Genomic DNA, 26,603 nt, shown 5'->3' with positions numbered 1-26,603 from the left:
AACACTGGAGTCTTATGGATTACTTTTGTGCTGCCTTTATGTGCTTTTCGGAGCATTAAAGTTTTGCCCACCCTTCACTTGCATTGTATAGAGCAACAGAGCTGAAATATTCTTCTAAAAATCTCCATTTGTGTTCTGCAGAAGAAAGAAAGTCATACACATCTTGGGTGGCGTGAGGGTGAGTAAATGATAAGAAAATTATCATTTTGAGTGAACTATCCCTTTAATCAAATGAATGTAAAATCTGAGTGTTTATGTTGAATGTTCTAGTGAAGGACCACTATGGAGACCAGGATGAGGAGAATACCTCAGGCTCCTCTGACTCGGACTCTGATGAAAGTGAAGTGGTAAGATTTAATCCCCTTGTGTTCTTTTGTCCCCATTTCCTCACATCTCATAACAGCCTGATAAATGAATGTTTAGGAGCTGGACCCAAAGCTTGACCGGGATTTCTTCAGGACGCTCTCGCTACTGAAAAAGAAAGATGCAAAGATCTATCAGAAGGATTCCAAGTTCTACACAAAGGATTGTATGTAAAGAGGCCTCATTTTATGACTAATACTGTGATCAATGACATTATGAGACCAGATTTTTTAAGTATGAACTGTGAATTGCTCTTTATCGAGCATCAAGATCTGGCAGTGATGAGCAGCCATTCACTTCAAAAAAGTCAGAGAAACCCATGTTCATGAAGGACTATGAGCGAAAAAATCATCCTGGAGAGTGGAGGATAAGAAACCATGTGTGCTGTGGCCAAATTTATGCTCTGTCTCTCTATAGTAACATTCTGGAACCATTATGTAAGTGAATTATTATCATTAAGACTACAGTATTGATGCCCTTTTAAACTGGCTTTTAAGAAACAGTTAACCCAAAAATTTTAATTTTCTCATAATTTACTCACCCTCATGCCATCCCAAATGTGTGTGACTTTCTTTCTTCTGCTGAACACAAACAGGGCAGTAGCTGAGTATTCTGGGGCCCCTGACTGTAGATTGCTTTGGGCCCCTTTCCTATTAAAAAATACAGTTTAGAATTTGTTGTGGGCCCCTAGAATCATTACCTCCTTTCACCCCTCTAGCTACGGCCCTGAACACAAATGAAGATTTGTAGAAGAATATTTCAGCTCTGTCAGGCCATACAATGCAAGTGTATGGTGGCCAGAACTTTGAAGCTCCAAAAAGCACATAAAGGCAGCATTAAAGTAATCCATACATCTTCAGAAGCTAAACGAAAACTGTGGGTGAGAAACACATCAAAATTGAAGTCCTTTTTTTTTTTTCAATAAATCTACACTTTCACTTCCACATTCTTCTTCATTTGTTCTTTTGGCCATTCACATTCTTGGTGCATACTTACTGGCTGGGGCTGGTTAAAGGTTGAGATTTATAGTAAAAAAGAGCTTAAATATTGATCTGTTTCTCATCTGCAAATGTCATTTTGCTTCAGAAGATATGGATTTAACCACTGGAGTTGTATGGATTACTTTTATGTTTCCTTTATGTGCTTTTCGGAGCTCCAAAGTTCTGGCCACCATTCAATTGCATTGTACAGACCTACAGAGCTGAAATAGTCTTTTAAAAATCTTAATTTGTGTTCTGCAGTTGAAAGAAAATATTACACATCTCGGATGACATGAGGGAAAGAAAATGATGAGATAATTGTTTTTTTCTGAACGAACTATCCCTTTAATGGAGACTATGAGTGTTGATATTACTTTATATAATATTGTATGTTTCAGAAAATATGATGATGATGATGAAAATTCTCTCATCATTTATTCACCCTCATGATATCCCAGATGTGTATGACTTTCTTTCTTCAGCAGAACACAAGTTAAGATTTTTAAAAGAATATCTTAGCTCTGTGGGTCCATACAATGCAAGTGAATGGTGATCAGAACTTTGTAGCTCCAAAAATCACATAAAGGGAAATACAAAAGTAATCCATACAATTCCAGTGGTTAAATCGATGTTTTGAGAAGTGATATGATAGATGTGGGTGAGAAACAGATCAGTATTTAAGTCCTTTTTTACTCTAAATCTCCATTTTAACTTTCAGATGTGAAAGTGAAACTAAACAGGCACCACATGTCACTTTCAGATGTAAAAGTGAAAGTGGAGATTTAGAGGAAAAAAAGGACTTACATTTTTAACTGTTTCTCACCCACACCTATCATATCACTTCAGAAGACATGGATTTAACCACTGGAATCATATGGATTACTTCTTGATGTTTTCTTTATGTGATTCTTTTTGAGCTTCATAGTTCTGGTCACCATTCACTTGCATTGTATGGACCAACAGAGCTGAAATATTCTTCTAAAAATCTTCACTTGTGTTCTTCAGATGACAGAAAGTCATACACATCTGAGATGGCATCAGGGTGAGTAAATGATGACAGAATTTTCATTTTTGGGTGAACTATCCCTTTAAAATGTATTTTCTATTGTTGTGATTTCAAAATTTTTGTGAATCCAGCTCCTGGATTTTTCCACATAACATTGGCATCAATGCGTATGAAAGAAGCTCTTAGTCTAACCTGTAATCTCTTTGATATATGGATGCTGACTATGACCCTAGTCTACAAACAGTGTCTAAAAAGAAGAAAAAGAAGAAGAGAGAGGAGAGGACAAAGACCAAAGATGACGCTCCTCTAATGGGAAAGAAACTAAGGAAATCTCACTTTGCAGAGATTCTAACCAAAAGGAAGCCAGTTTTTGATCCAAGTGAGTGTTGGATGTTTAATGTGTTCATGTAGCAAGTTAGTATTCATCAACAGGTTCTTGAAAATAGGCTCCTACGCAGAAGGTACATTTTCAAGTTATACCTTATTTATCATTTTAAACTGTTAACAGGGAATGCATAGCACTTTTTAGGAAATATACTATATTTAAAGAATTTTGGCTGCAGTCTGAAAAGTTTTTTAGCTGGCTGTGCAAAGCGACAGCTTTAAGGTTGCTTCGTAGTGAACTGAGCGAACACACAAGCGGTAAACAGTACCATGGCCAGAGTTGTTGTTGTTTTTTATCAACGACTACTGGGTGAAAAAAGTGTCTATTGTAATTTTTACACATTTCAGAGCAGTGATTATAATGAAATGAAGTTCCTAGAAAACTACATTGCAGAATTTAACATGCATCCAAGCATATGGCATCAAAGTGAGCTATATCCGAATGCAGGTCATTTACAACAGCTACAACAGTGAATTAGAAATAATAAATTGGACTCAGTTAGACAGTATTTACATGACACAGCTCAGTGATAACTGATTCTAGTTCAGTCATTAAATAAACTTAATTCTCCACAGAAGTGCATATATACCTGTACTTCAGTTGCACATGCATAAGGTGAACTGAAATAGTTAACAGGGTCCAACTTAACCAAAGGGGACACAGATCACCCTAATGGTGACATCACACTTCCTGTGAAATCGAGAAGTGAACAGGTGTGACGTTATTTAGATCAAAATCAGGCCAAAATTAAGGTAGTTTTGAGTTCGTTCCAGTGGTTCGAAACAAATCGGCAGTGCAATCTTTCAGGAAAACTTCTTCCCAGCTGCTAAACATCATCTTACTGTCATCGGTCCATGTCATCTGTAGGTGTGACCTGAAGCTCCACCTACTTTGAGGCCGACAGCTAATTCCTGTTCAGTAAACATGAACGCACCGGCTTGTAGAGTTATTGGAGTGCTAGTGCAAATTTACCTCCATCTGTAAGATCGTTCGTGTTGAGACATTTTCCAAGACCATGTCATGGTCTAATTAGTGGTTAATTAGTCTACAAAAGTAATCAAATCTTCTCAAATACTGTTAAGTGCCCATTCACTCTGTTGTTTGATATGCTACTTCACTCATGTGCCACCTGCAGCGAAAGCCATTCACACATCTGCCCAAAGTAAGATATGCCTATAATCATTCTTTAGTCTGTATTCTACCCGTTAACACTCTTTTATACACCTGTCTTTGCAGTAGTAACAGTGTCATCATGCAGTAAATTACAACAACAGAGTGTAATCAGTGCATGTTATGGTCGAGGATAGCAAATGCATAAATGTAAATGTAGTCTTGAGCGTCCTTTTATTTAAATGTACCTCTAAACGCCTCCCACAGTGGTGTGGCCGGTGTCTGAATGTTTTGGAATGGAATTAAAGTCTACTTTGATACATTTTGTTTTGATTTTTCCTTGTTTAGGTCGGAAAGGGATGAACTTTGTGAGGTGAAGACCTTTAAGATTAAAGCTCGGAACGTCAAGAAGAAACAGCAAGTGTTCACATCTCTGTATAATGAGTGAGTGTTCCTTTAAACATCATATCGAGCTGTAAACTTTGATAAAAATCTAAATGTGACAAAAATGAGACATTTGAAAGTCTAGTTAGCATTTGAGAACCGTGACCCTTTCCAGCACATGAGTACTTGTGCTTTAGTGTTTTTATCCTATTTTATGTCACAGGAACGACGGTCAAACAGGGCCGATGGACGCCAAGGGGAAGATGGGCAAGAAGAGGAGGGATCGCCTGAAGAGGTCAGAGGCCATGAAAGAGAAGGAAGATCTCACAGAGGAGAAATCCGAAAGCACTCCAGCAGACAGCATGGACAAAACAGAGGGCCAGGACCTGAGAGAAGCCACTGCGATGGATGAAGGAGAGGATGAGGAGGAGTTCCTGTTTCCTAAGAAGATGAAAGTGGAAAAGACTCCAGAAACCCAGAAAGAGGACTTGCCCAATCAAAGGACTGAAAAACCTAAATGGCCGAAAAAGAAAAACAGGTGGTCGATTTAACCTAATGAAATAAATACATCTTTCACATTCATCTTCATCTTTTGTGTTAAGCACTGCTCTCTTGATCAGGGTTTTCAATCCATTAACTGTATTCGGTGTGAGAAAAATACTAAGCATAATACAAATTAAATAACTGATTTTTGTATTGTCCTTATGCTAAAGCCGAAGCAAATTCTTAGAAGATTATCTAGAAACTCCCTAGAAAGATACAACATAAATACAAACTATTCTTCAAAATATGTAACTTGAAAGGAAGGAGAGATGAAACCTTAGAAATTAATAATATATAAATAATATATGAAACTTTATTCGGAAAGAACTTTAAATTTTTTCTGTTAGTTAGAAACTATAACCGTCTAAGATAAACACTATTAATCTCATGATTTCAGAATAAAACAGACATGTCAAATTATGTCAATGCAAACTTTTTTCTTTTTAGTTATATAGTTACAGCTATATATTTTATATTTATATAAAGAGTCATTCAGTTTTGTCTGAGTCAACCCAAACCTTCTTAAAGGGATAGTTCACCCAAAAAAGAAAATTCTCTCCTCATTAACTCACCCTCATGCCATCCCAGATGTGTATGACTTTCTTTTGCTGAACACAAATGAATATTTTTTTATAGAATATTTCAGCTCTGTAGGTTGATACAATGCAAGTGAATGGTGACCAAAACTTTGAAGCTCCAAAAAGCACATAAAGGCAGCTCAAAAGTAATCCATAAGACTCCAGTGGTTAAATCCATATCTTTAGAAGGGAAATGATAGGTTTGGGTGAGAAACAGATCAATATTTAAGTAATTTTTACTATAAAATTTCCTCCCTGCCCAGTAGGAGGCGATATGAATGAAGAATTGGCAAAAAACAAAAGAAAAACTCTTAGGAAAGAAGGCGTGAAAGTGGAGATTTCTAGTAAGAAGGACTTAAATATTGATCTGTTTCTCACTCACACCAATCAAATCGCATTTGAAGACATGGATTAAATCACTGGAGTCGTATGGATTACTTTAATGCTGCTTTTATATGCTTTTTTTGAGCTTCAATGTTTTGGTCACCATTCACTAGCATTGTATGGACCAACAGAGCTGAGATATTTTTCTAAAAATCTTCATTTGTGTTCAGTAGAGGAAAGAAAGTCATACACATCTGGGATGGTATGAGGGCGAGTAAATGACGAGATAAGTTTAATTTCTGGGTGAACTATCCATTTAACAAGGTGGAAAATACAAAGAATAGCACTTATTTATCTGAAATGAACCTACAAAAAAAAAACAACAAAAAAAAAACAATGAAACTAGCCACAGTATGGTTGCAGCCTGAAGTTATTGTTGGTTACTTATATATATATAATTTATTTATTTATTTAGTATTATTATTATTTTGTTGTTGTTGCATAAATACATTTTTGTTTAATTTAATTAACAGATCAGTGGAGAAAATATTTAGAAGTAATAATTAAGAATTGTATACACTTGAATGACTAAATTCGGAATCACATGCTACAGCATACTACTACATAAATACTCATAGTAGAACGGAAGTATCATGCCATTCTGAATGATCGCCAGCTCAAGTAAGTTGTCTCACAGATTTGCCTGACAGAAATTCCATAGGCAATTCAAAAATTATCTTACATAGTTTATAAGGGCTTATTGGGAGGTTCACATACCATGTATTTTGTCAAAACAATTTTATCAGGATATCAGGGGTTTTCATCCCAACCCATTTACTCAACCAACAAACGGGTTTTTGTTCAGGCACTGTTTGGGAAAGCGCGTCAAACACCCGCCAGTTTGAATTCGAAAGAAGCGTCGAATGTGTCGGGTGAGGCTGTTTACACGCTTACATTTCACAATAAACCAGAATATTGTACATCTAATCAACATTTGTTACTCTGAATGTTAATGTTTGTTTAACAAAAATATCTCTAATCAATATTAAGCCGAATGAAACAGGTTTATTTGGTTGTATAATATAAACGACAGTTAATAAAGTTCTGTTCATCATTTAAGCATTTTGTTTCTCAAGATGTGCTGCTACTTTTTATTTAAAATACAAATAAGCCAAAATAGTTTACTGTAGATTTTTATGCTGTGCGTTTTAGAGACATAGATGTTGTTCACTGTGTATTTGGGACATTTCAAAAGTGTCCCATTTGAAGAAAGGTGTAAAAAAAAAAAAAAAAGCCAAGGGTCATAATATAAAAGAATCTGCAGCTGCTTGTGAGAATCTGTTAGGCTGCTTTATTAAACGCTTAATGTAGATTTTGCATTTGTCAGAAATTACATCTCAATTGGTCTGAATATAGAGAAACATAGTTTGGATGGTCCCCTTCAAGTTAAAGGTGTAGTTCACCCAAAAATGAAAATTCTCTGATTATTTACTCACCCTCATGCCATCCCAGATGTGTATGACTTTCTTCTGCTGAACACATATGAAGACTTAAAAGAATATCTCAGCTCTGTAGGTCCATACAATGCAAGTGAATGGTGACCAGAACTTTGAAGCTCCACAAAGCATATAGAGGTAGCATAAAAGTAATCCATACCACTCCAGCGATCCAATCGGTTTTGGGTGAGAACAGACCAAAATATAACCCCTTTTCCACTATAAATCTTGACATCAGCAGTCTCCTTGGCGATTATGTCTTAAAGCTTGATTAAGCCCAAAGTATACTACGGTTTTGACGTGAACGCTTACTGCGTTCAGTCGAACGCTAGCCTTTCAAAGTATACTTCATATGACTGCAGGATGGCGCATGCACGCTACAAGCCTACGACTGTATGAGACACTGAACTATATCTGTTCAAGAGTTTAGACCCATAAAGGTGTCTTTATATTCCTTCAGACTCGAGCTATACAAACGCAGGTATCTCCTGATCTCCTCACACACGCACTCTTGAGGTGCACATCCACTGTTGTTGCTTCTACCTTCGTCTTTTGTTGTTTAGCAGCGAGTACATATTTTTCTAGTGCTTCTTTGTGACAGCAAAGGCTTAATTGTGAGTGTTGCCACCTTGTGGACCCACTAATTTGTACAAATAATTCCAGGCACATACGCATACTGCACGTTTAGAGTACGCGCGGATTGAAAGATCAGGCCGCGCGTGTTCAGTGCCCGAGCACTCTGCTGATGGCGAAATACGCATACACCTAGCGTTTGCATCTGACTAGTATACTTTGGGCTTTACTATTCCTTACACTGCGCTCTGCACATGCGTCAAGCACTAAGAAGTGTAATCGAGATTGAAATCAAGATTGTGCCTAGAGACTGCAATGGCAAGATGTACAGTGAAAAAGAGAGTTACATTTTGGTCTGTTCTCACCCAAAACCGATTGGATTGCTTCAGAGGACATGGATTAAACCAATGGAGTCATATGGATTACATTTATGCTGCCTTTATGTGCTTTGTGAAGCTTCACAGAGCTGAAATATTCTTCTAAAAATCTTCATTTGTCTTCAGGAGAAGAAAGAAAGTCATACACATCTGTAATGACATGAGAATTTTCATTTTTGGGTGAACTGTCCCTTTAAGTTACATACCTCTGGTTTGAGGCCACATGTGCCACTACAGCTCTTATAGCTTTGTCTTATGTTCTTGTCTTCTCTGCAGAAATAACTTAATCGCAGATATGTCACAGAGTGATGCATTAAATGATGATGACCTTGAGAAATCGGGGGAATCACTCATTGAGTTCATCAAGAGCAGCAAGGCAGAGAGCGCCCTTCAAGGAGCAAGAGAGAAGCTGCAGGAGTTCTTTGACCATCACATCAAGACCAAGAAGACCACAACCGAGATCTTAAATAGTATTATTTTAATCTAATCTAAAGAATATTTTAGAGAATATTTTAAATGTTTCAATAATAACCTTTGTAGAGCACCAGATATTATAGATTTGAGAACAAAGTTTGGACATTTTAAATTATTATTTGTTTTTTTTTAAGATAGCCATTTCATTTAAAGAAACATTGTAAATATATAATATGTTTACTGTAATATAGATATTCATATTACGCTTTGTTTTGCTCTTAAAAATGGTCCAGCATTGAATTGTGGTTACAGTAATGCACTTACAATGGAAGTACACTGGACCAGACAATAAACAAGCCACAAGACGAAAACATTATGCATGTTGGCATGACATTAGTGTAATAGACCTTATTGACCATGTTAAGTTATATAAAAGGGCGATTGAGACAACCACACAGTGCAAAGAATACATGTATGTTTACAGAATAATTAATAAAGTGCTTTAACAATAATATGAGCTTTACATTTCTGCTTTTAAACCCTCCGGAAAGCTGGCACAGTTTACTTCCATTGTAAGTGCATTACTGTAACCATGATTTATTTATTGTTTAATGAGGGAAAAGCTATTTAACGTATTTTCTGTCGTTATTGACATTATGCCACAGATGCTGTCAATAAAGCTTAAAGGAATGTTCCGTGCTCGATGCAAGTTAAGCTCAATCGACAGCATTAGTGGCTTAATGTTGATTACCACAAAAAAATTATTTCGACTCATCCCTTGTTTATTTAAATACAGTTGCGGTTACAGTGAGGCACTTACAATAGAAGTGAATAGAGCCAGTCCAAAAAACTGTTTTAAAAGTATAGCCAAAAGATGTAAACATTGCATGTGTTAAACGTGATATTAGTGTGATAAAATCAGGGATTTACCAGTGTTACAGCGTTTACCAGATTATGGGGTTTACTGGCATTACATCGTCATGACAATGAAGTTGTTATATTGAATATAACTTTACACTGATAAGTTAGTAAGTGATTTTATCACACTAAATTAGGTTTACATGTATAATATTTACGTCTTTTGGCTATACTTATGAAATAGTGTGTAACAAAAAAAAAATATTTTCTGTTGTCCTCTTTAAAGGTCTTGTGCATGCAAAGGAGGTGGTCAGCCAGAAACTGCTAAATTTAGAGGGACAGCAGGGCCAGGTGGTGCAGGAGATCGAGAGAATGGAACAGGAAGTGCAAAGAAGCCTGTCCAAAAGTCACAACCTCAAATCGGAGCAGGAGTATCCTTCAACCAGAACCAGAATTTATGGCCATTAAAATATGTTTATTTACATTACACTAGAGGTCAGGTGACCAAGACACTCCTCTGTTGAGATCAGTTTGATGCACATGTAAGCGCTTTAAAAAAAATAGTTTGAGTGGTTAATTTCCAGTGCGACTTTAAAGGAATATTCCGGGTTCAATACAAGTTGAGCTCAATCAGCAGCATTTTTAACATAATATTGATTACCACAAAAAATAATTTTGACTAGCCCCTTTTATTATAAAGAAAAAAGTAAAAATCGTAGTTATAGTAAGGCATTTAAAATCACACTAAAATCATGTTAACATGTATAACGTTTACATCTTTTGGATATAGTTTTGAAACGATGTCTATGAACTGTCCCCATTCTCTTCCATTGTAAGTGCCTCACTGTAACCATGATTTATGAGACAAGATTAAAATATTTTTTTGGTAATCAACATTATGCCAAAAAAAGCTGTTGATTGAGATTAACTTGTATTGAACCTGGAACATTCCTTTAATCCCAAGATTTTTAAGACAAGCTCTGTTTTTTCTTTTACCAAAACTTGTCTTGTGATTGTTGCCCTTGTACAACAACTGTTTTGTTTAAATTCCTGTTTGAATATGCACCTTTTTACTCTTAGTTTTAAGTTGTCCTCTGTGGTATGTCCCTTGACTCATGCGGCAGATTCTTACAGAGAGAGTTGGAAAGACTTCGAGATGCTGAGCAAGAAATTCAAACCCTGCAACAGGAAGTGGATGAGGACACAACTGAGGTCATCCCTTCAGCAATGTGAGCACTGAACCTGGCTTAACAGCTTAAAGAAATGGTTTACCCCAAAATTTAAATTCAGTCATCATTAACGCCCCCCCCCCCCCATGTCACTCCAAACACGAAGGACTTTCTTCTGCGGAATGCAAAAGAAGATATTTTTAAGGATGTTCCGTTCGCTGATTTCAATACAGTTGCAATTGATAGTGACTTGCTTTAAAGCTTAAAAAAGCACCCCATAGTAGGAATTGAGCATTCCAAATTGGGGATAAAAGGAGATAAATAAATAAAAAAGCACCCCATAGTGTCGTAAAAGTGGACCATGTGACTGGTGGATCATATGAAGGCATACGATCAGTTTGTGTGATGGACAGACTGAAATTTAAGTTGTTTTTCACTCTAAAATCAAATCAAATATGGCGACGTCAATAACATCTAACCTCAACGCGCAAGAACCAATAAGGTTTATGTTAGTGAGTGATATGTCACCATAATAAATCAATGATTTGATCTGATTTGAGAGTGAATAGCGACTTAAAGTTGGTCTTTTCACTGTACATAGTGATTGTATGCTTTCAGAAGACTTAAAATATTATGAGTCGTGCGTTGTGTCTGACTGCTTTGAAATCGTGTCTGCTATAAATTCTGTTTTTCTTATTTAGATACATTGCTCAGCTCTTCTACAAAGTTACCAAGATAAAGCTGGAGGTTGACACAGAGCCACATATACTGAGGGGAGGTAATCCTGTCACATTGATATACTTATGATAAACTAAATATATCTTTATATTCTAGACCGTATGAAATCCTTTTTTTGTCTCTTGACAGTTCACTATGGTGCTGATGTGGCGACCCCCATCAACATAGACACATCTGCCCGTTCCCCCTGTGAGGTTAGCGACGAGCTGTGGAGCCTGGTTAATACCGAATGGTAGATCCGGTGCCCGCGTAATCACTTTTAGTCGTCAAACATTAGCCAAAAACATCTGTTTGTTGTTTTTGTATTTATATATATGGTTTCTGTGTCAATAGATATGTTTTGTATGTTTGTTAATAAATTTGACTCACATGCTACTTTTGAGTCCCACACCACAAGATGTCACTAATCCACAATGTTCCTCCCCCATGCTGAAAATGCACATTTTGCATTCCTGGAATTGCTTTTTGTGAGTATTTTGATATTAAGCTCCTCTGCATTTCAGAGGAATAAATCAGATCCTATGAAATAATTTGATGCAAACATTTTTATACAGTGTTAGTAAAGATAAATTATACTGAATTAAATATTCTACTGTTAATACTATTAATCCATAGAGAGTTTGGGAGGAAAATAAATATCCTCTTAAAAAGACCTAAAGCATATTTTAAAATACAGAGGCAGATGGGTTGTATCTTGCATTAAATCTTGTGAATGACCATAGTGTTTTTTCTGTTTCTCTTTTGGTGTGAATAGATCGCCCATTGAAAGTTTGTTTCACTTTTTCGTTTCATTCTTAGTGTGCTTAAGCCTACGTAGTTCTTTTATTTTTGCTGGCTAGCATCATGGAAGTAATATTAAAGGAATATTCTGGGTTCAATACAAATTAAGCTGTATTGCTGCATTTAAACCCTCCAAAAATTGGCCCCAGTCACTTCCATTGTAAGTGCCTCACTGTAACTGATTTGTGCTGTCGATTGAGCTTAATTTGTATGAAACCTGGGAATGTTCCTTTAGTGATTTATTGACTGATTCAGGGCCTTAAGTCTAAAACATTATTCACCACTTGAGACCTAAAAACTCTGAAACTTTTGAGACGTCCTGAAATATATGATGCTGTATATTTTTATAAGATGTAGTGGAGTGAGACACTCTGGTCATGATTCATGTAGATACATTTAATGCATCTTTTTTATAATATTAAATGTTCATTTTAAATACTTCATTTCTAAAGTTATTTTATATATATATATATATATATATATATATATGCAGTATATATGCACAATAAAATATTAAAATTGTAAAAAGGCAGCACATTCCTATACAGAGAAAGTGACTTTAATTTGCATTATTTTATTATAGTACCTTAGAAATTAGTTGGTATTTATATATATATATATATTTATATATATATATATATATACATTTGTCAGTTCACTAAATTTTACATATATATATTTAATTGGCATCAGTGAATATGGATATTCAGCTTAGTCATCCCACGGTGTTTGCATGATCAATTTAACCTTTGTTTGTCTTAACTTCAGAAATGAGTCACGCCAACCTTGTTTCTGAGGTGAAGAGGCAAGTTGGTAAACATCCGGTCTGGCACGAGTGTGACTTTTTTTTTTGCAGGGTTTTTTTTGCAAAGACAGATCAGTGAGAAAGTTTTATGTGTGGCTCATGCTCTGTGAAAAGACAAAACCGCATTGAATATAGTTTAGTTTATGCCTGGTTAACATGTGGTGTGATGTGATTGAAGCAACTGGAAATAAGCTCGACTCACTTCGCAAGCTCTTCTTATAATTTAAATAACTTTACAGTTTGACCAACCAAAAATTTTCAGAACAATCTGCTCATAACATTGTAGTGGATAAAGTTTGCATTTGTTGAGCAAAACCATTTTATTTTTATTTATTTTTTACATATAAACCTATATATGTATATTTTACCCTCTATTTTTTTTCCATGTTTGATGGGAAACATGGGCCAAAGCTAAAATGTAATTTATAGAAGCCATTTTTATCTCGCTCAAACAAGTCAACACCACTTTTGGTACAGATATAGGCTTTGGGATAGACTTAAAAAAAAAAGAATTCTCAAAAATGGCAAAACATTCAAGAAAAACCTTTTTAATTAATGCATATTTAAAAGCTTTTAAGGCTTATAATTTAGGACAAACAAAATGCATTTAAACAAATAATAATGCATTTAGTTTCAGTACAAACAGTTTTTACAGAAATAAAATATTGCTTGAAGATCAGTGCTGCTTTTTCACTGCAAACTGCAACAAACATATAAAGTAATTTCATACAATCACAAAACTTTTTTACAATATTTATAAAATATACAATATTCATATAGCTTGTGCCACATAATGTCAGTTGAAACTATATTTACTGTAGGTAAATAAAGTATATCAAACCATTTGAATTAACATTTTCCGTTTGGGAGCTTTAAACTTTAGTTTGTATTTATAAACACACAAACCCATTTTCCTTAAAAGCATACCATGATATTGAAAAATGGTCACTTCCCTGCATCTTAAAATTAAGTCTTAAAATGTCCAGACATTTTGTGATGTGTTTAGAAGCATCACCCCAACATTTTCTGTGCGTCTTTTTTACCACAAAGTCTCTTAAGTTGTACATTCAGCATGTGGTGGTGAAAATTACTCTGTATACTCTGCTTATTTCTGGATGTGTACATCCGAGTTTCATATAACAGCAAACATCATAAGAATCCTTTTTAAAGCATATTTAAAACATGTCTGAGCAACCATTTAGAACAATCACTTCTTTTAGTTAAGTTTTTTAATGCTATTTTTGAGAAGAGAATGTAGCCCTTGCTAGTCTCACCTTTAGACAGTCCATTTAAAACTGACATTTGTATCACAGTAAGAAAAATCCCACTTGTTTGGTCTGCCACATCATCTGGCAGGCTCATGTTTTGCTTTAATGCAAGTTCAGTAAATCTATTCTAATCTGAGGTCGAAAAACACAGAATTGTGATCAGCTCTGAGCCTCTCTTTCAATCTCTGTGGCTTGAAGAATTTCTTCTATTTGAATTTTTAAGCCCATCAAACATGTCCCCTTTGCCATTTAATAAATACTCAGAGGACAAACTAATTCAGGAGAAGCTGAACCTTGATTATAATATTCTCTTGTTCAGCTCTTGATCATCTTTGGGTAGATTGCTTTAATAGGGGATGGTGAAAATTTCCCAGAGGAGACAGTTGTCTCCAAGCCCTCCAGCCTGTGTGACGGCACCTCGAGCTTACTTGTGCTACAGTCCAGGAAAGGCATTCCAAACGTCTTCACCTGTCCATCTTTTGTCAGCAGACAATAGCTGCAGACCAGTCTTAGTATGGCTCTTCGCATGTCTTTACTAGTTAGGGTATAAATGATGGGGTTTAGAAGGGAATTGATCATGGCGATGCCCAGGAAGTAATCTGCCTTGAACAGCACCTCACAGCTTTGAGCAGGACAGCAGAAGTCAAGCAGAAGAAGCACAAAGAGAGGCAGCCAGCAAGCAATGAAGACTCCTAGAACTATGGTGACCGTCTTCAGCAGAGCCAGATACTTCTGGGACTTCCTAGCTAGACCTTTGCGTTGCGGACCACTGCCTAACCGTTGCGTATTGGACTTCACTATGCAGAAGATACGTACGTAGAGCACCATGATTGCCAGAAGGACCAGGGTGAATACAGTAATGCAGAAGAGGATGAAGCTCTTGGCGTAAAGTGGCAGGACAGTAGAACACTTGTCCAGGTTTCCCATGCAGTTCCAACCCATTATGGGGAGCACGCCCAGGAGAACCGACAGAACCCAACTTGCGCCGATCAAACCGAACATTCGCCCACGCTTGGCGCCTTGATACGGCTTCATCCGCACCATTGTGACATGGCGCTCGATGGCTATGGCGAGAAGGCTGATGATGGATGCAGAAAGTGTGATAAACACACCACCTTCCCTGAGAAACCACAGTACTGGAGTCATTTTGAGAGTGTTTGCCCCCGAAGTCACTATGTTTACCATGTAGGTGAAGCCTGCTAACAAGTCTGAAAGAGTCAAGTTGCCCAGCAAGTAGTACATGGGCATGTGGAATTTTTTGTTTTTCCAAATTGCCACCAGAACTATGGCATTTTCCACCACAATAAGAAGACAAACGATGAGAAATGTAATGGCTTCGGGTTTCAGTCCGTCCCGGTACTTGTTCTCTTTCAGCTTCCCGGTGAAGTTGTAATGGGCCATGATGACTGCATTGCTCTGATACTCCCGGAACATTCTGAGCAGGTAGCCTGGAGAGGGGGTCATCGGAGGCTGTGTTGGAGCAACAGCAGCACTGGCAGCATATGAAGCTTCCATTTTTTTCGAAGTTTTTTTCTGTCCTTAAATAAGTCAAATTTTCTCAAGGACCTCTATTAAACGTGTAGTCTCGTTTGTTGCCATATTTCACAAATGCAGATAAAACCAGTCTCAAGAAGATTTAACATAGTAGTAATATATCCTCAAAGTGTTGCTGGCTCATTTGCAAGAAAAAATTCCACCTTGATGCTCAAATCACAGTTTTGCTATATCCTCAAAGGCCACAAGAGGGAACTGAAATAAAGAGCATAAGGAGAATGTGAAATGGTTGTAATCAATAAGGTAAGCATAATTTTCACAATAGGCAAAAACAATCATTATATCCAATACAGAAATTTAAAATATGGCAATACAAACACATACGAAATACATGTTCATATGTGGTTTTCACTGATATAAAAAAGTCACAAACTTGTACATACATGCAACATATACTGCAAAAATGTCAGTTTTCATGTATGCAACATACGTGCTCCCAAATACTAGTGGAATTTGTACATTAAATATGTACATATATTAACTATAATTTCATATATGGCCTTGTATATCAAATGTCAGTACAAAAATAAAAACAAATGCATCGAAATATAACATTTAGCATCCCTTGAACAGAAATGTAAGTGCAATAAACAACAAAGCATGCTACTTTGAATTTTTGAAACGATTTGTAACGTCATACAAACACTAATGCTGGTGTTTACTTAGCAGAGACATTGTGTATTCTTTGAGGACGCAATTTTAACGATACTTTCCAAGCCTAACAATTTTAGCGTGGAAATAATAGGCGATATCTTCTATATATATATATAAGATATATATAGAAGATACTGAAATAGTATTTAATTGGACTCGAAGCTGAGAATAAAACCAAAAATAACGGTGGGAAAATTGTGATGTAAAAAGTGTCGTGAGAAAATTGTAGGAGTATTAGAATCCCACGGCCGAAACCGCGGTTATTTTTAGAGTAGTATTTCGATCTTTCAATAGTATCGCGCATTCGAAGATCGAACGTTTAATAATTCTAAATAGCTGATGTAGCACACAGAGCGCTCGGTAATATTTGTGAGGTTTAACTCCCAATCTATTAAAAGACAAATATGTTAATCGCATAAAAAATTACGATATGATCGAAAGAACTTTTTAGCGACTGCGTGAAAAGTCCATTCATGCGTAAACCACCGCTGACACGAATTTCCATACTAGGCTCAGTTATCCTAAATCTTTCATAGACGCGCTTGATTTACACAAAAGTCAAACTTTGCTTGAGACTTATGTTAATAAACGTAGCCTACCTTTTAAGTTCGAAGCATTGCATGGAAAACGACAGTCTGCCTGTACTCCAGTATCACCCCCTCATGTCCTGCAATTGACAAACTGAGCCGCCAGCAGCTGATGTGAGAGTGAACCTTGGATCAGGACTTCTCTTGAACTGGGCTGGTCTTGGCATTCGACTTCCTCTTCTGTCTTGTGGCTGCTGATGCTGCAGTACATGAATTGCCCCTGCTTGCTTGGAGATCCTTTGACATTAGGTAAATACAGTTGCTGCTAATATTTAACATTAATATGTTGTGTTGTGTTTTGGTTCAGTTTAAAAACTCCTGACATTTTCTCTGCAAGTGAGTTTTTGTTGATTAAATAACCTGTACATACAGTATAACCACACTGGGGGGGGTCGACTAGTTGCAAGTTTCTGCACATTAAAACTAAGTCAAATCTACTTAACTTCAAGACATGCTATTGATTAAAATGAGTAAATTTAACTTAAAAATTGTAGTAAAATCAGTAACTTTTACTTATGCATTTGATAGACACGGTACTCAAATAAACCTAGAAAATGTTAAATGAACATATTAGAAGGATTTTGAACTTTCCTTACAAACACGTTTATTCGTCATATGACACAAAAGCCTACTACAAGGAAGCTTAATATATGCTATGTTTTCTATGAAATGTCATCATCTTGCATTACTGGCAACAACAACAACAAAAAAAAAAAAAAAGAGCTGCGCACACATATAGCAACACTTGGTGCACAAAACTCAGTGAGGGTGACAATCAACAGATTTTTTTTTTTTTATTTATTTTTTTTTTTCACGAACAGGTCATTTTGAGTAGAAAAACAAGAAGTTACCAAACGTTGCAACAAAATCAACATTGAAAACAGTGAAAATAAACTTGCAAACAGGGCCATAACAAGGTAATCTGGGCCCCCTGACTGTATATTGCTCTGGGCCCCTTTCCTATTAAAAAATACAGTTTAGAATTTGTTGTGGGGCCCCCTGTTCCTTTGGGCCCCTAGAATCGTTACCACCTTTCACCCCACTAGCTACGGCCCTGCTTGCGAATAAAAGTGAAACCATGCAAGCTCATATATTATTCAAACCCAGTGCATGCGGGGAACACCAGCTTTGAAAACTTGTGTAAAATGTACTTATTTAATTTACCAGTGAAATTGACTCAAATTAGCAAATAAATATGAAAAGGTTTTCTACTTTAGGAGTGATAAATAATGACACGTTATAAAGATAAACAGTCCTAAATAATATTTACTTATAATCTAGAGCATTCATTTTACATGTTGAATTTACTTCATATTTTTAAGTTCACACTTTAACTATTTACTTAACAACAAAATCTTTTTTTTTTAGTGACTATATTTGTGTTCCTGCTCACAACTGAATGGTTTCCATTCTTCTTTGAAAATACTCAAAATACATGACTCATTATTGTAATACAGGATGTTTTCCACCTTACTTTTCACGACAGTATTCCCTTCTGTCATTCTGATGTGCCAGCAAGCACTCAGATAAGTTGTTTGACTAAATAAATAATAAATAGTTATAGCGATGAATATGAGACACAAGTATGTTGAACACAACGGGTCTTAAAATTACATAAACTAGCAGAGTGTCGGCGTAAATCAGAAGCCGGATTCTGCTTTCTTAAACAGGAAACTCTGTCATTGTACCTTGAAGGGAGAGTGATTTCCTTGAGAATCACCTCTGAGGTCATACAGGGCTGTGTCGGACAGAGCACACACTCCAGCGAAACACTCTGTGCTGTGGTCCAGGCATGGAATAGAACAACCACTATTCCACTTGAAATAGTCCTCAAAACATAACCACTCAGATAACAAAAATATGCAACTATGTCTTTACAGAGATCAAAACATTTTCACTGAAAATCTTGCTTGACAGCCATGGTCACCATTCACTTTCGATGTATGGTAAAAAGCACCTTGGACCTTCTGCTATAAATAACTTCTTTTGTGTTCCATGCACAGAATTAAGTCAAACTCAAGATTTTTAAGGACATGAGGGTCAGAAAATGTTTTTTTTTTTGGTGAACTATTTCTTTAAGGCTTTTGGGAGAGGTCAGCCTGGCTCACCTGTTCAGAGGGCAACCGGGGTAGAAATTGTCACCGGTCTGCACATTCTAGTGATTTTCAGTGGGTGGTCAGAGTGCCAGCAGTGGTCAGAGAATTGCTTGGTGTGTTGCCCTCAGGCTTCCCTAATGGCTATCAGAGGGGCTCCACCACCTCCTCATGAGAAGCTCCGGCCAGCAGACAGGCCCATCAGTCCTGCTGTGTCTGGATATCTGGATATCTCAGCATGTCACCAACATTTACACACAAAGGCCAGATAATCAAGCACTGTACTCCGCTGCTCCCCACAGAGGCTGTTGGCTCACCCTGATTCTTGGCTCCTGTTTCAGACACTTGTATGTCTGGTGCTCACCCCCATGTCTCTTCCGTTCTGCTCCTCTGATTTGCTAAACTGACACGAAGGGCCTCGAAAAAGAGTTCTTAGTAGTAGCAAGACCCCAATGCAAGATGGAAGTTTATCTAAACTATTTGCTTATTCTATATAATAACTGCTTAACTCAATAAATGGCTGTAGCTTTTAGCAAAGCAGTTTGTTTTATATTTAATACATTTATTTATTTTATAGTTACACATTTATTTTAAGTTATTTATAATATATTTGTAATAATTTATTTTAATTTAAATAAAGTTTAAAAACTCATCTTCTTTTAAAAACAAATTAATTAAACATTTAATTATAAAATAATTGAATTGAAATTAAAATTAGGTTAAAAAAATCTCATGAGTGATACAAGGCTTATCTATGGTTAAACTGCTCCACTGTAGTTAGACTAGATCATATGTAATCTTGTTTGTTTGTTATGTTTTCCTTTGGCTTTATTTATCACCTATGCATTGTCATGGACTTCAGTGAGCCATTCATTACAGGCTCCTATTCCACTGACTTCAAATCTTTCATCAGTTGAGTGTTAAAAACACAACTTGAAATCACACATTTGAACCCAAACCACCAATAACTGTATAGCAAACAGAGACTTCAAAAAGCTTTTGCCAAATCAATCAATTTTAACGTCAGTCTCTCTGCATTCAATCTAGCAAAATCACATTAGCTGAATCCACAAACTTTAAACAACTCAGCCCTCTCTTTCAATTCATTTTATTGTTCTTATTTGTGGTTGAGAGTGATGGAAAGAAACTCCCTTAATTGACTGTTTGTTAAAGACTTTGGTGACGTGGGAAAACACTATAAAATTTTAGCAATTAAACCAACATTATTGTCGCACAAGCCATTTCATTGGCCACTGGAAATATTGAGCTTGTGTCAAACCAGCAAGTGAGACAGATTGAAATTTTAGACGACCGCAACATAAATGCATTGTTCCAGCTGCACAGGCCTTATTTGACCTCTCGTGACCCTTTTCTATCTTTAAGGTTCTTATCTGTGACGCGTTCTGCTTTTTTGATATTCCCAGCCAATTCCCAATAGCAATTAATAAAAATAACACTGTGATCTCAGCTGTGTAGTCAGAGTTTCAATGCTTAGCTTTATTGGAATGGAAATAGTTCATGAGTAGGTGATGAAGCATTTCCTAAGGTCTTCAGGTTGTGAGAGTTCAACATTGGCAGATTAGAATGGACGTTATAGCCATGGCTTGTTGTCCTTGGCTTGGTGGAAAGACTGGACCTATGAGGTCATGGGACTTCCTGTGTATTGTGAGGGGGTGGGTTTGACCAGACTGATCTCACAGTGAAATCGGAAACAGTAGGTTGACTTTTCTTTAGCTAAAATCGGTCTGTGCTTACCGAAATGTGAAACACTGACCCAAGTGGCCAAAGCCGTAAGTGTTGTTGGGTGTTTGGACATGTGTGAGCTCCATTTTCTGGATGTAATGTCCACAGAGGGGTGCCAAAAGTGAGTTGTGAAGCAAGTTTTTTTTTTCTTCAAGCTGTACAGGCTGTAATACAGTGAAGGGAAATGCATATTTTAAAAAACTGAATCCCCCAACCCAAACCCCAAACCTAAACATAACCATCAGTGGAGTAAAACGTAATGTTAGAGTTGAAAATGCAACCTCCGAATCGTGCTTGTCACTAATTATGCGAACGCGATTACTTCCTGGTTTCGACGCAAGATCATAATATGGCTGATCCTAGAGTACAGGAACTCTCGGAAACAACTTGCCAACTTCCCATGAAATTATGTTGCAGAGACCCTGCCCAACTGTCTAAAGCCTTAGCTACCAGAAATAATAAGGGACCTGCTCTATTTCTATATGCAAGTAATCATAATTTACACATTGAAAAGTTCCAAAGGGAGTGGACGGGGTCAACATGATAACTTGGTATTATCTTTCATTATATAAAAATGTGTTACAGTGGTGTTTCAGAAGTAAGATCAGTTGACATTAGCATGGTCGTATTGAAATGAAAATCTTGGTGAATTTTTCCTTCCATTGCTTGTTGTTTCATGCTCTTTGGGAACTTATTTTCAGACCATGTTGTGAGTCTGTCTCCAAAGTGACTTAACCATGTTGTGTTCAGTAAACAGCCTTTGGGCAGATTTCTGGTTAAACACAGCAAGCCTATCACAGCCACAACAAACTGTGAGTGATGGGTCCTTTGTTATTCTGATTCACCCCCTATCATGACGTTTCACCGTTGTCTGGTGGCAAGAATCAGTTTGGCTTTATGACAGCACTGCACAAAAACAAACCCAAATGACGATATATTGATTTGGTCTGTCATTTACTCACCCTCATTTTGTTTATAAATGACTTTCTTTCCTCCGTGGCACACCAAAGGAGATGTAATGCATTGAGTTGGATAACCTCAGTCACCATTCATTTTCATTGTTTGGAAGAAAAAGATTCAGTGAATGGTGACTGAGGCTGTTAGTAGTTAACAATCTGCCTGACATCTTTTCTGTTCCAAAGAAAATCATACAGGATTGGAAAAACATTGGGGTGAACTATCGCTTTAATAAGTGAATTTAAGTTTAAGTTTGACAGCTTGTATTGGGGGAATCAAGATGTTAAGATTAGAGAAAATTAAGATTACAGTTGAATGGATCTGAATGTGTCTGCTCTGGATGAAACAAAGCATTGCCAAGTCGGAATTTCCGTTTTATGCAATAGAGAAAGAGAGAGAAGCGAGAGTTTTGTGGCCATGGATGTTATTGTGGTCAGTAGGGATTTCTGGTACAAATAAACACAGGAAGAAAGTGTCATTTGGGACCATTTTGATTATACTGAATCCTAAAGTGTGCACAACTACAGTACTATAGGCGTTACTGTATATAGTACTACAGCTTCTACAAACCCCTTAATTTTCTGAATAAACTTTATTGCTGAAAAAGCTCATTTTGCTAAATTTCAACAGCATAAACCCCCTTTCTTCTATTATAATTTGCTTTGTATTCTTGCTCATGGTAATTGCATAGATCAGTTTAAATCATAACTTGCATTATGAAGTCTTGAAGACATCAATTTCTGTCTCTGACTTAACAGATACTTTCTCCCCCTTCTCCCATTCTCTCTCTCCACCTTTCTGCTTTGTTCCCTATCTAACACATTCTCTGATAAACCCTGGAAGCCACCAGAGATGGAGTCATTCCTTTCACATAGATCTGTATGCATATACACAGCTGACGCACTCTCATTAACAAAGTTTTGTTTCACATTCTCCAACATTTCTTCACCACACTGTTATATTTTAATTCACATACTTGTTGACCTCAACTAAGACACTAATGTAGTGGTTTATAAAACTATGCAGTCCATGTGTGCAACTCCACATGTTTTGGGTATAGGAAAGGCATTTTTTTTTTTTTTTTTTTTTTTTTTTGCATCATTAGTCTGAGTTTTAATCGTGTGAATGAAAGATAGAGGGAAATTTTGTGTTCCCACATTCAAAGAGGGGGAGAGTGGGATGGCTGTGACTCATGAAAAAGCCCTCTAAGAAGTCTATAAACCCCTTTGAATAATCACACCTCCCCTTTAGGTTACAATTTATCATATAGGCCTTCTCAAATATCTCTGTAGGAGTGTGATTTATATAGGCTTATATAAACGTTCTTACAGAGTAAGAAAAGACAAAAAAAAGAGTATTGATAACTATCAGAAAAAAATCCATAACATGCTATTTTTTATTTATTTATTTTTTATTTTTTTAAGGAATAGTTCACACAAAAATGTTAATGTAAATTCTGTCATTATTTACTCTCCCTCATGTCATTCCAAAATCACATTGCTTTCTTCTATGGAACACAAAGGGTACTTTTTTAAGAATATCTTGGCTGTATCTGAAAAAAAGCAGCATAAAATTTTAAGACCAAAATTGAAGCTGTTCTTCATTGAAAATCTTCCCTTCTGCTATGGTGCCATTGATGTCATTAATGTTTGCCCACAAGGCAAGTGAGAACCAATAGAGTGCAACAGTGCATGCCCACTTTTTCAGCTGTCTTGCTTCTGGAAGTATTTTTCCCATTTATTTTTTTCGATAGGGATTTCATAAAATCCTCTAAAGAAGAGTTCGAAGCCATGAACCATACCAACCCGCTACAAGGTGAATCACAACATTACAAACCTGGATTTGAAGCAAAAAAGTATTTGAAATTCGAACAAAAAGACAAAGGTACAAGACCATGTACCAAGCATCTTTTATCAGAGAATGAACTACAATCCCAGGAAGCAATTGAAATAAAAACAATCGAAAAATATAAAACTATTGATTTAGAGTTTTTGATTATAAGTATACAATCAATATATTTAAAGTACTGTATATTGCAAAATATACAAATATATTAGTAGTTTGAGAGTATAGGGAGACAGACTCGATTGCATCATTCACAGTGCATCGCTGCAGAGCTTTTTTGTCGGGGTTTATTTGCTGCAATTCTCTGATTTGTGAATTATGTCCCTCAGGATCATGGGTAGTGTAGTTCTTCAACAGGAATTCTGCTATTAAACATGATTTTTAATAAATGAAGTTGAAAAAGCGCAGACTGATGGCTTCAGCAGAGGCATATACCATCAGTTAACAACCTCGGAGCTCATGGGAGGTTTGTCTTTAAAGGTTTACAAGTTATTGCTCATAGTTAGTTCCCCTATGGAAAAAAATAAATGGGATTTTTACTTCAGAAACCAGACTGTTATACTCTATGGTGTTTGGCATCCATGGAGACAATTGCTGTTGATGAACCATTTTTGTGATCCATTTGACTTTTGTAGTCCATTTTTACAAAAAAGACCAAATCATGTAATGACTGATGATGAAAAAATTATGATAAAATTTTCCTTTTAGGGTGAACTATTATTTTAAAGAATCCAAGATGCTAACTACATCCACCCCCTGAAAAATAATCTTGAAAGTTCACAAGTTCTCACATGGTGCTTCTTTCTTTTCTTTTTTTGAGTAATTTCTTCATAATCAGATCCAGACACCACAAATTTGACAGCTGAGGTCATTGCAAGACCAAAAATGTCTGAAAAATACTTGCGGCTAATTCATTGAGACAACTGGGGGGTCTGGCGTAGTAGAGAGATCAGATATAAACACATTCTTGAGAGTGACTTTATAAGTATATACACACTGTGATCTACAGTTTATTTGAAGGTAGAAAAAGAGCCAAAACAAAGGTCCAAAGTGACGTAAACACGTTCCTAACAGTAACCGTTGTGTGTATAAATTCACCACTACATTAAGGGACATAGACAGAGTATAAATGCAATGTTGAGATAATTCACATCTGAATATCCTGTTAAGTACTAAAAAGATGGCAGCTTAATGAAGGCCTTTTCAAAGTGGTCATAAAGATTCTTGAGTAAAGTAGAAATAGGGTGGTTGGTAAGTTGTGGTTAGTTCGGAACACTCAGTGCTGGTAATGTAATGATGACTGCATAAATTAGTTGGTATAAACAATTCTAAACATTACATCCATTAGTTAGCACAATCACATCACTAAGCTAAAGATTTCCACAAGCCAGGAATGTTGCTGCTAAATGTTTGAAAAAGAGAGGACAAAAGCAAATTGAAAAAACTTGTGTAATCACTCCATTGTCTCTGGCTACATTTGTTTGAAATGTCTAAGTGGTTACTAAAAAGCCATTCTACTCCAGTCAATGGTAACATTGCACGACTAGCTTTGACTTGCGTGCTTTTTAATTATGCATCAGAGTTTCGTTACTATCTCGGAACCCCTTCAAAGCCTTTTAATTAAGGCTGTTAGGGTTTAACGAAGGAACGGTTGTAGATTCAAGCGATATTTCAACGTTAGCACAGCATGTAAAAGCAAAGAACTTGTTTTCAATTCTGCATCTGATGGATAGTAAAGCAGAAAATATTGCTTTTGATGTTAGCAACAATGTAATCCTAAAAGACCCCATGAAATGGCTCAACGAGCACCGTTTCTTTTGTGTGTTGACGTATTTCCTATTGAAACAGGAAGTTTGGGTGGGACATATCTAAATGGTTGTCCCTTTTTTAAAAAGTAGTCAGCAGCTTTTAGTTTATATCACAGCTATGGACCATGATTTGCTACTTGCTAGTCAGTAGCAGGGACAACCTCATTCATTTGATTGGACAAAAATCTGTGTAGTGCAAGATGCGTCATCAATGTTTTTGTTTCATTTTCCGAAAGAGAAAGATTGCACTTTTTAAATGCATATACAGTATCTATTAAAAGTGAATTTTGTCAATTTATAGGAGTACATGAGCATACAGATGACCTCAGAGCTCACAGATTTGGACTAAAAGTCACAAAACTCCAATTTAAATTTCACAGGGTCACAAAAATGACATTAGTAAAGTCCCTATTAACTTTATAGTAGTACACAGTCTTTGCTTGAATAACAGTTGCTGTTTTTATAAATCCCATTCCAAACTAAAGTTTGGGACGTGCATGGTCATGTAATCCCACCTTAAAAAACAGCTTACCTCATTCCTGCAGCAATTTTTCCAGCATCCCTCCACCAACCGACTCCACCTTTTAGGGGGTGGAGGAGGCTTAGAACTTCAACTGAATCTCATTCTTGAGTCCTGCCATTGTGTACAGTAAGCCTTTATGCTCTCATTGATTAAATGGATTATAAAAACAAGTGAATTCCATAAGGAACCTCCTGATTGTCCATATGGACTATGAGCCAGGATTCTATCCGATCACAACAGCACTGCAGCTACAGGAAGTGAATTACTCTTCCTTTGGTGGCCTTGTTTTTATTGGCTGACTCAAGTGTGCTTCTGGAAATCATTAAAACTCATGTAGTCTGGAATGAACTGTTCATTAACCAAGAAAAAAAAAATCTCTCCAACAGTCTCAAAGCTCAGAATATAGCCAGAGGAATCTGGTTTCATTCTCACTGGTACCCTTATGAACTGTAAGCGATTAATTGCTTGGTTGAGTCCAAGGTGTGCTGATTATTCCATTCTCATGTGGACCGTCAGGGCTTAAATGCAAGCCAGGCACAGATATGCTCAAATTAGAAGCAGTTCCATGGTCCAGTCGACATAAGTCGACATAAGGCCCTTCTCATTGCAAGTCAAGGCAAGGCAAAGCAAGGCAAGTTTATTTATATAGCACATTTCAAACACAATGGCAATTCAAAGTGCTTTACAT

At 36.5% G+C, this 26,603-nt stretch overlaps 3 protein-coding genes and 1 long non-coding RNA gene across 7 annotated transcripts in view; 3 read left to right on the top strand and 1 right to left on the bottom strand.

Annotated features, from left to right (window-relative positions):
• The first annotated feature begins 331 nt into the window (after nucleotides 1-331).
• LOC127450054 (uncharacterized) lies at nucleotides 332-4,758 on the top strand. The gene is made up of 4 exons (XR_007898899.1): nucleotides 332-800; nucleotides 2,583-2,728; nucleotides 4,193-4,288; nucleotides 4,452-4,758. It is a non-coding gene; the product is annotated as an uncharacterized LOC127450054 (long non-coding RNA).
• Nucleotides 4,759-6,538: 1,780 nt separating this feature from the next.
• Nucleotides 6,539-12,474, top strand: LOC127450047 (kinetochore protein Spc24-like). Its single transcript, XM_051713758.1, has 6 exons — nucleotides 6,539-6,605; nucleotides 8,396-8,589; nucleotides 9,678-9,822; nucleotides 10,516-10,620; nucleotides 11,262-11,338; nucleotides 11,428-12,474. Exons 2-6 carry the CDS (start codon nucleotides 8,415-8,417, stop codon nucleotides 11,532-11,534), a joined length of 609 nt encoding a protein of 202 aa, XP_051569718.1. The 5' UTR covers nucleotides 6,539-6,605; nucleotides 8,396-8,414; the 3' UTR covers nucleotides 11,535-12,474.
• Nucleotides 12,475-13,240: 766 nt separating this feature from the next.
• Nucleotides 13,241-17,096, bottom strand: s1pr5a (sphingosine-1-phosphate receptor 5a). The gene is made up of 2 exons (XM_051713746.1): nucleotides 16,959-17,096; nucleotides 13,241-15,900 (listed from the first exon to the last, which is right to left on the bottom strand). Exon 2 carries the CDS (start codon nucleotides 15,664-15,666, stop codon nucleotides 14,467-14,469), a length of 1,200 nt encoding a protein of 399 aa, XP_051569706.1. The 5' UTR covers nucleotides 15,667-15,900; nucleotides 16,959-17,096; the 3' UTR covers nucleotides 13,241-14,466.
• Nucleotides 17,090-26,603, top strand: part of LOC127450042 (forkhead box protein D3-A-like) — a 66,595-nt gene continuing 57,081 nt past the window's right edge. Inside the window, exons 1-2 of one of the 4 annotated variants that reach the window (XR_007898897.1) lie at nucleotides 17,144-17,195; nucleotides 19,171-19,728. The gene's annotated coding sequence lies outside the window, so the exon portion shown is untranslated. Of the gene's footprint in view, nucleotides 17,196-19,170; nucleotides 19,729-26,603 lie in introns of those variants that run through there. The other 3 variants (XR_007898895.1, XM_051713752.1, XR_007898896.1) reach the window with 3 other exon arrangements.

This window comes from Myxocyprinus asiaticus, chromosome 13, assembly GCF_019703515.2.
Source record: "Myxocyprinus asiaticus isolate MX2 ecotype Aquarium Trade chromosome 13, UBuf_Myxa_2, whole genome shotgun sequence".
Classification (NCBI taxonomy): domain Eukaryota; kingdom Metazoa; phylum Chordata; class Actinopteri; order Cypriniformes; family Catostomidae; genus Myxocyprinus; species Myxocyprinus asiaticus.
This window is presented reverse-complemented; position numbering and strand designations above follow the sequence as displayed.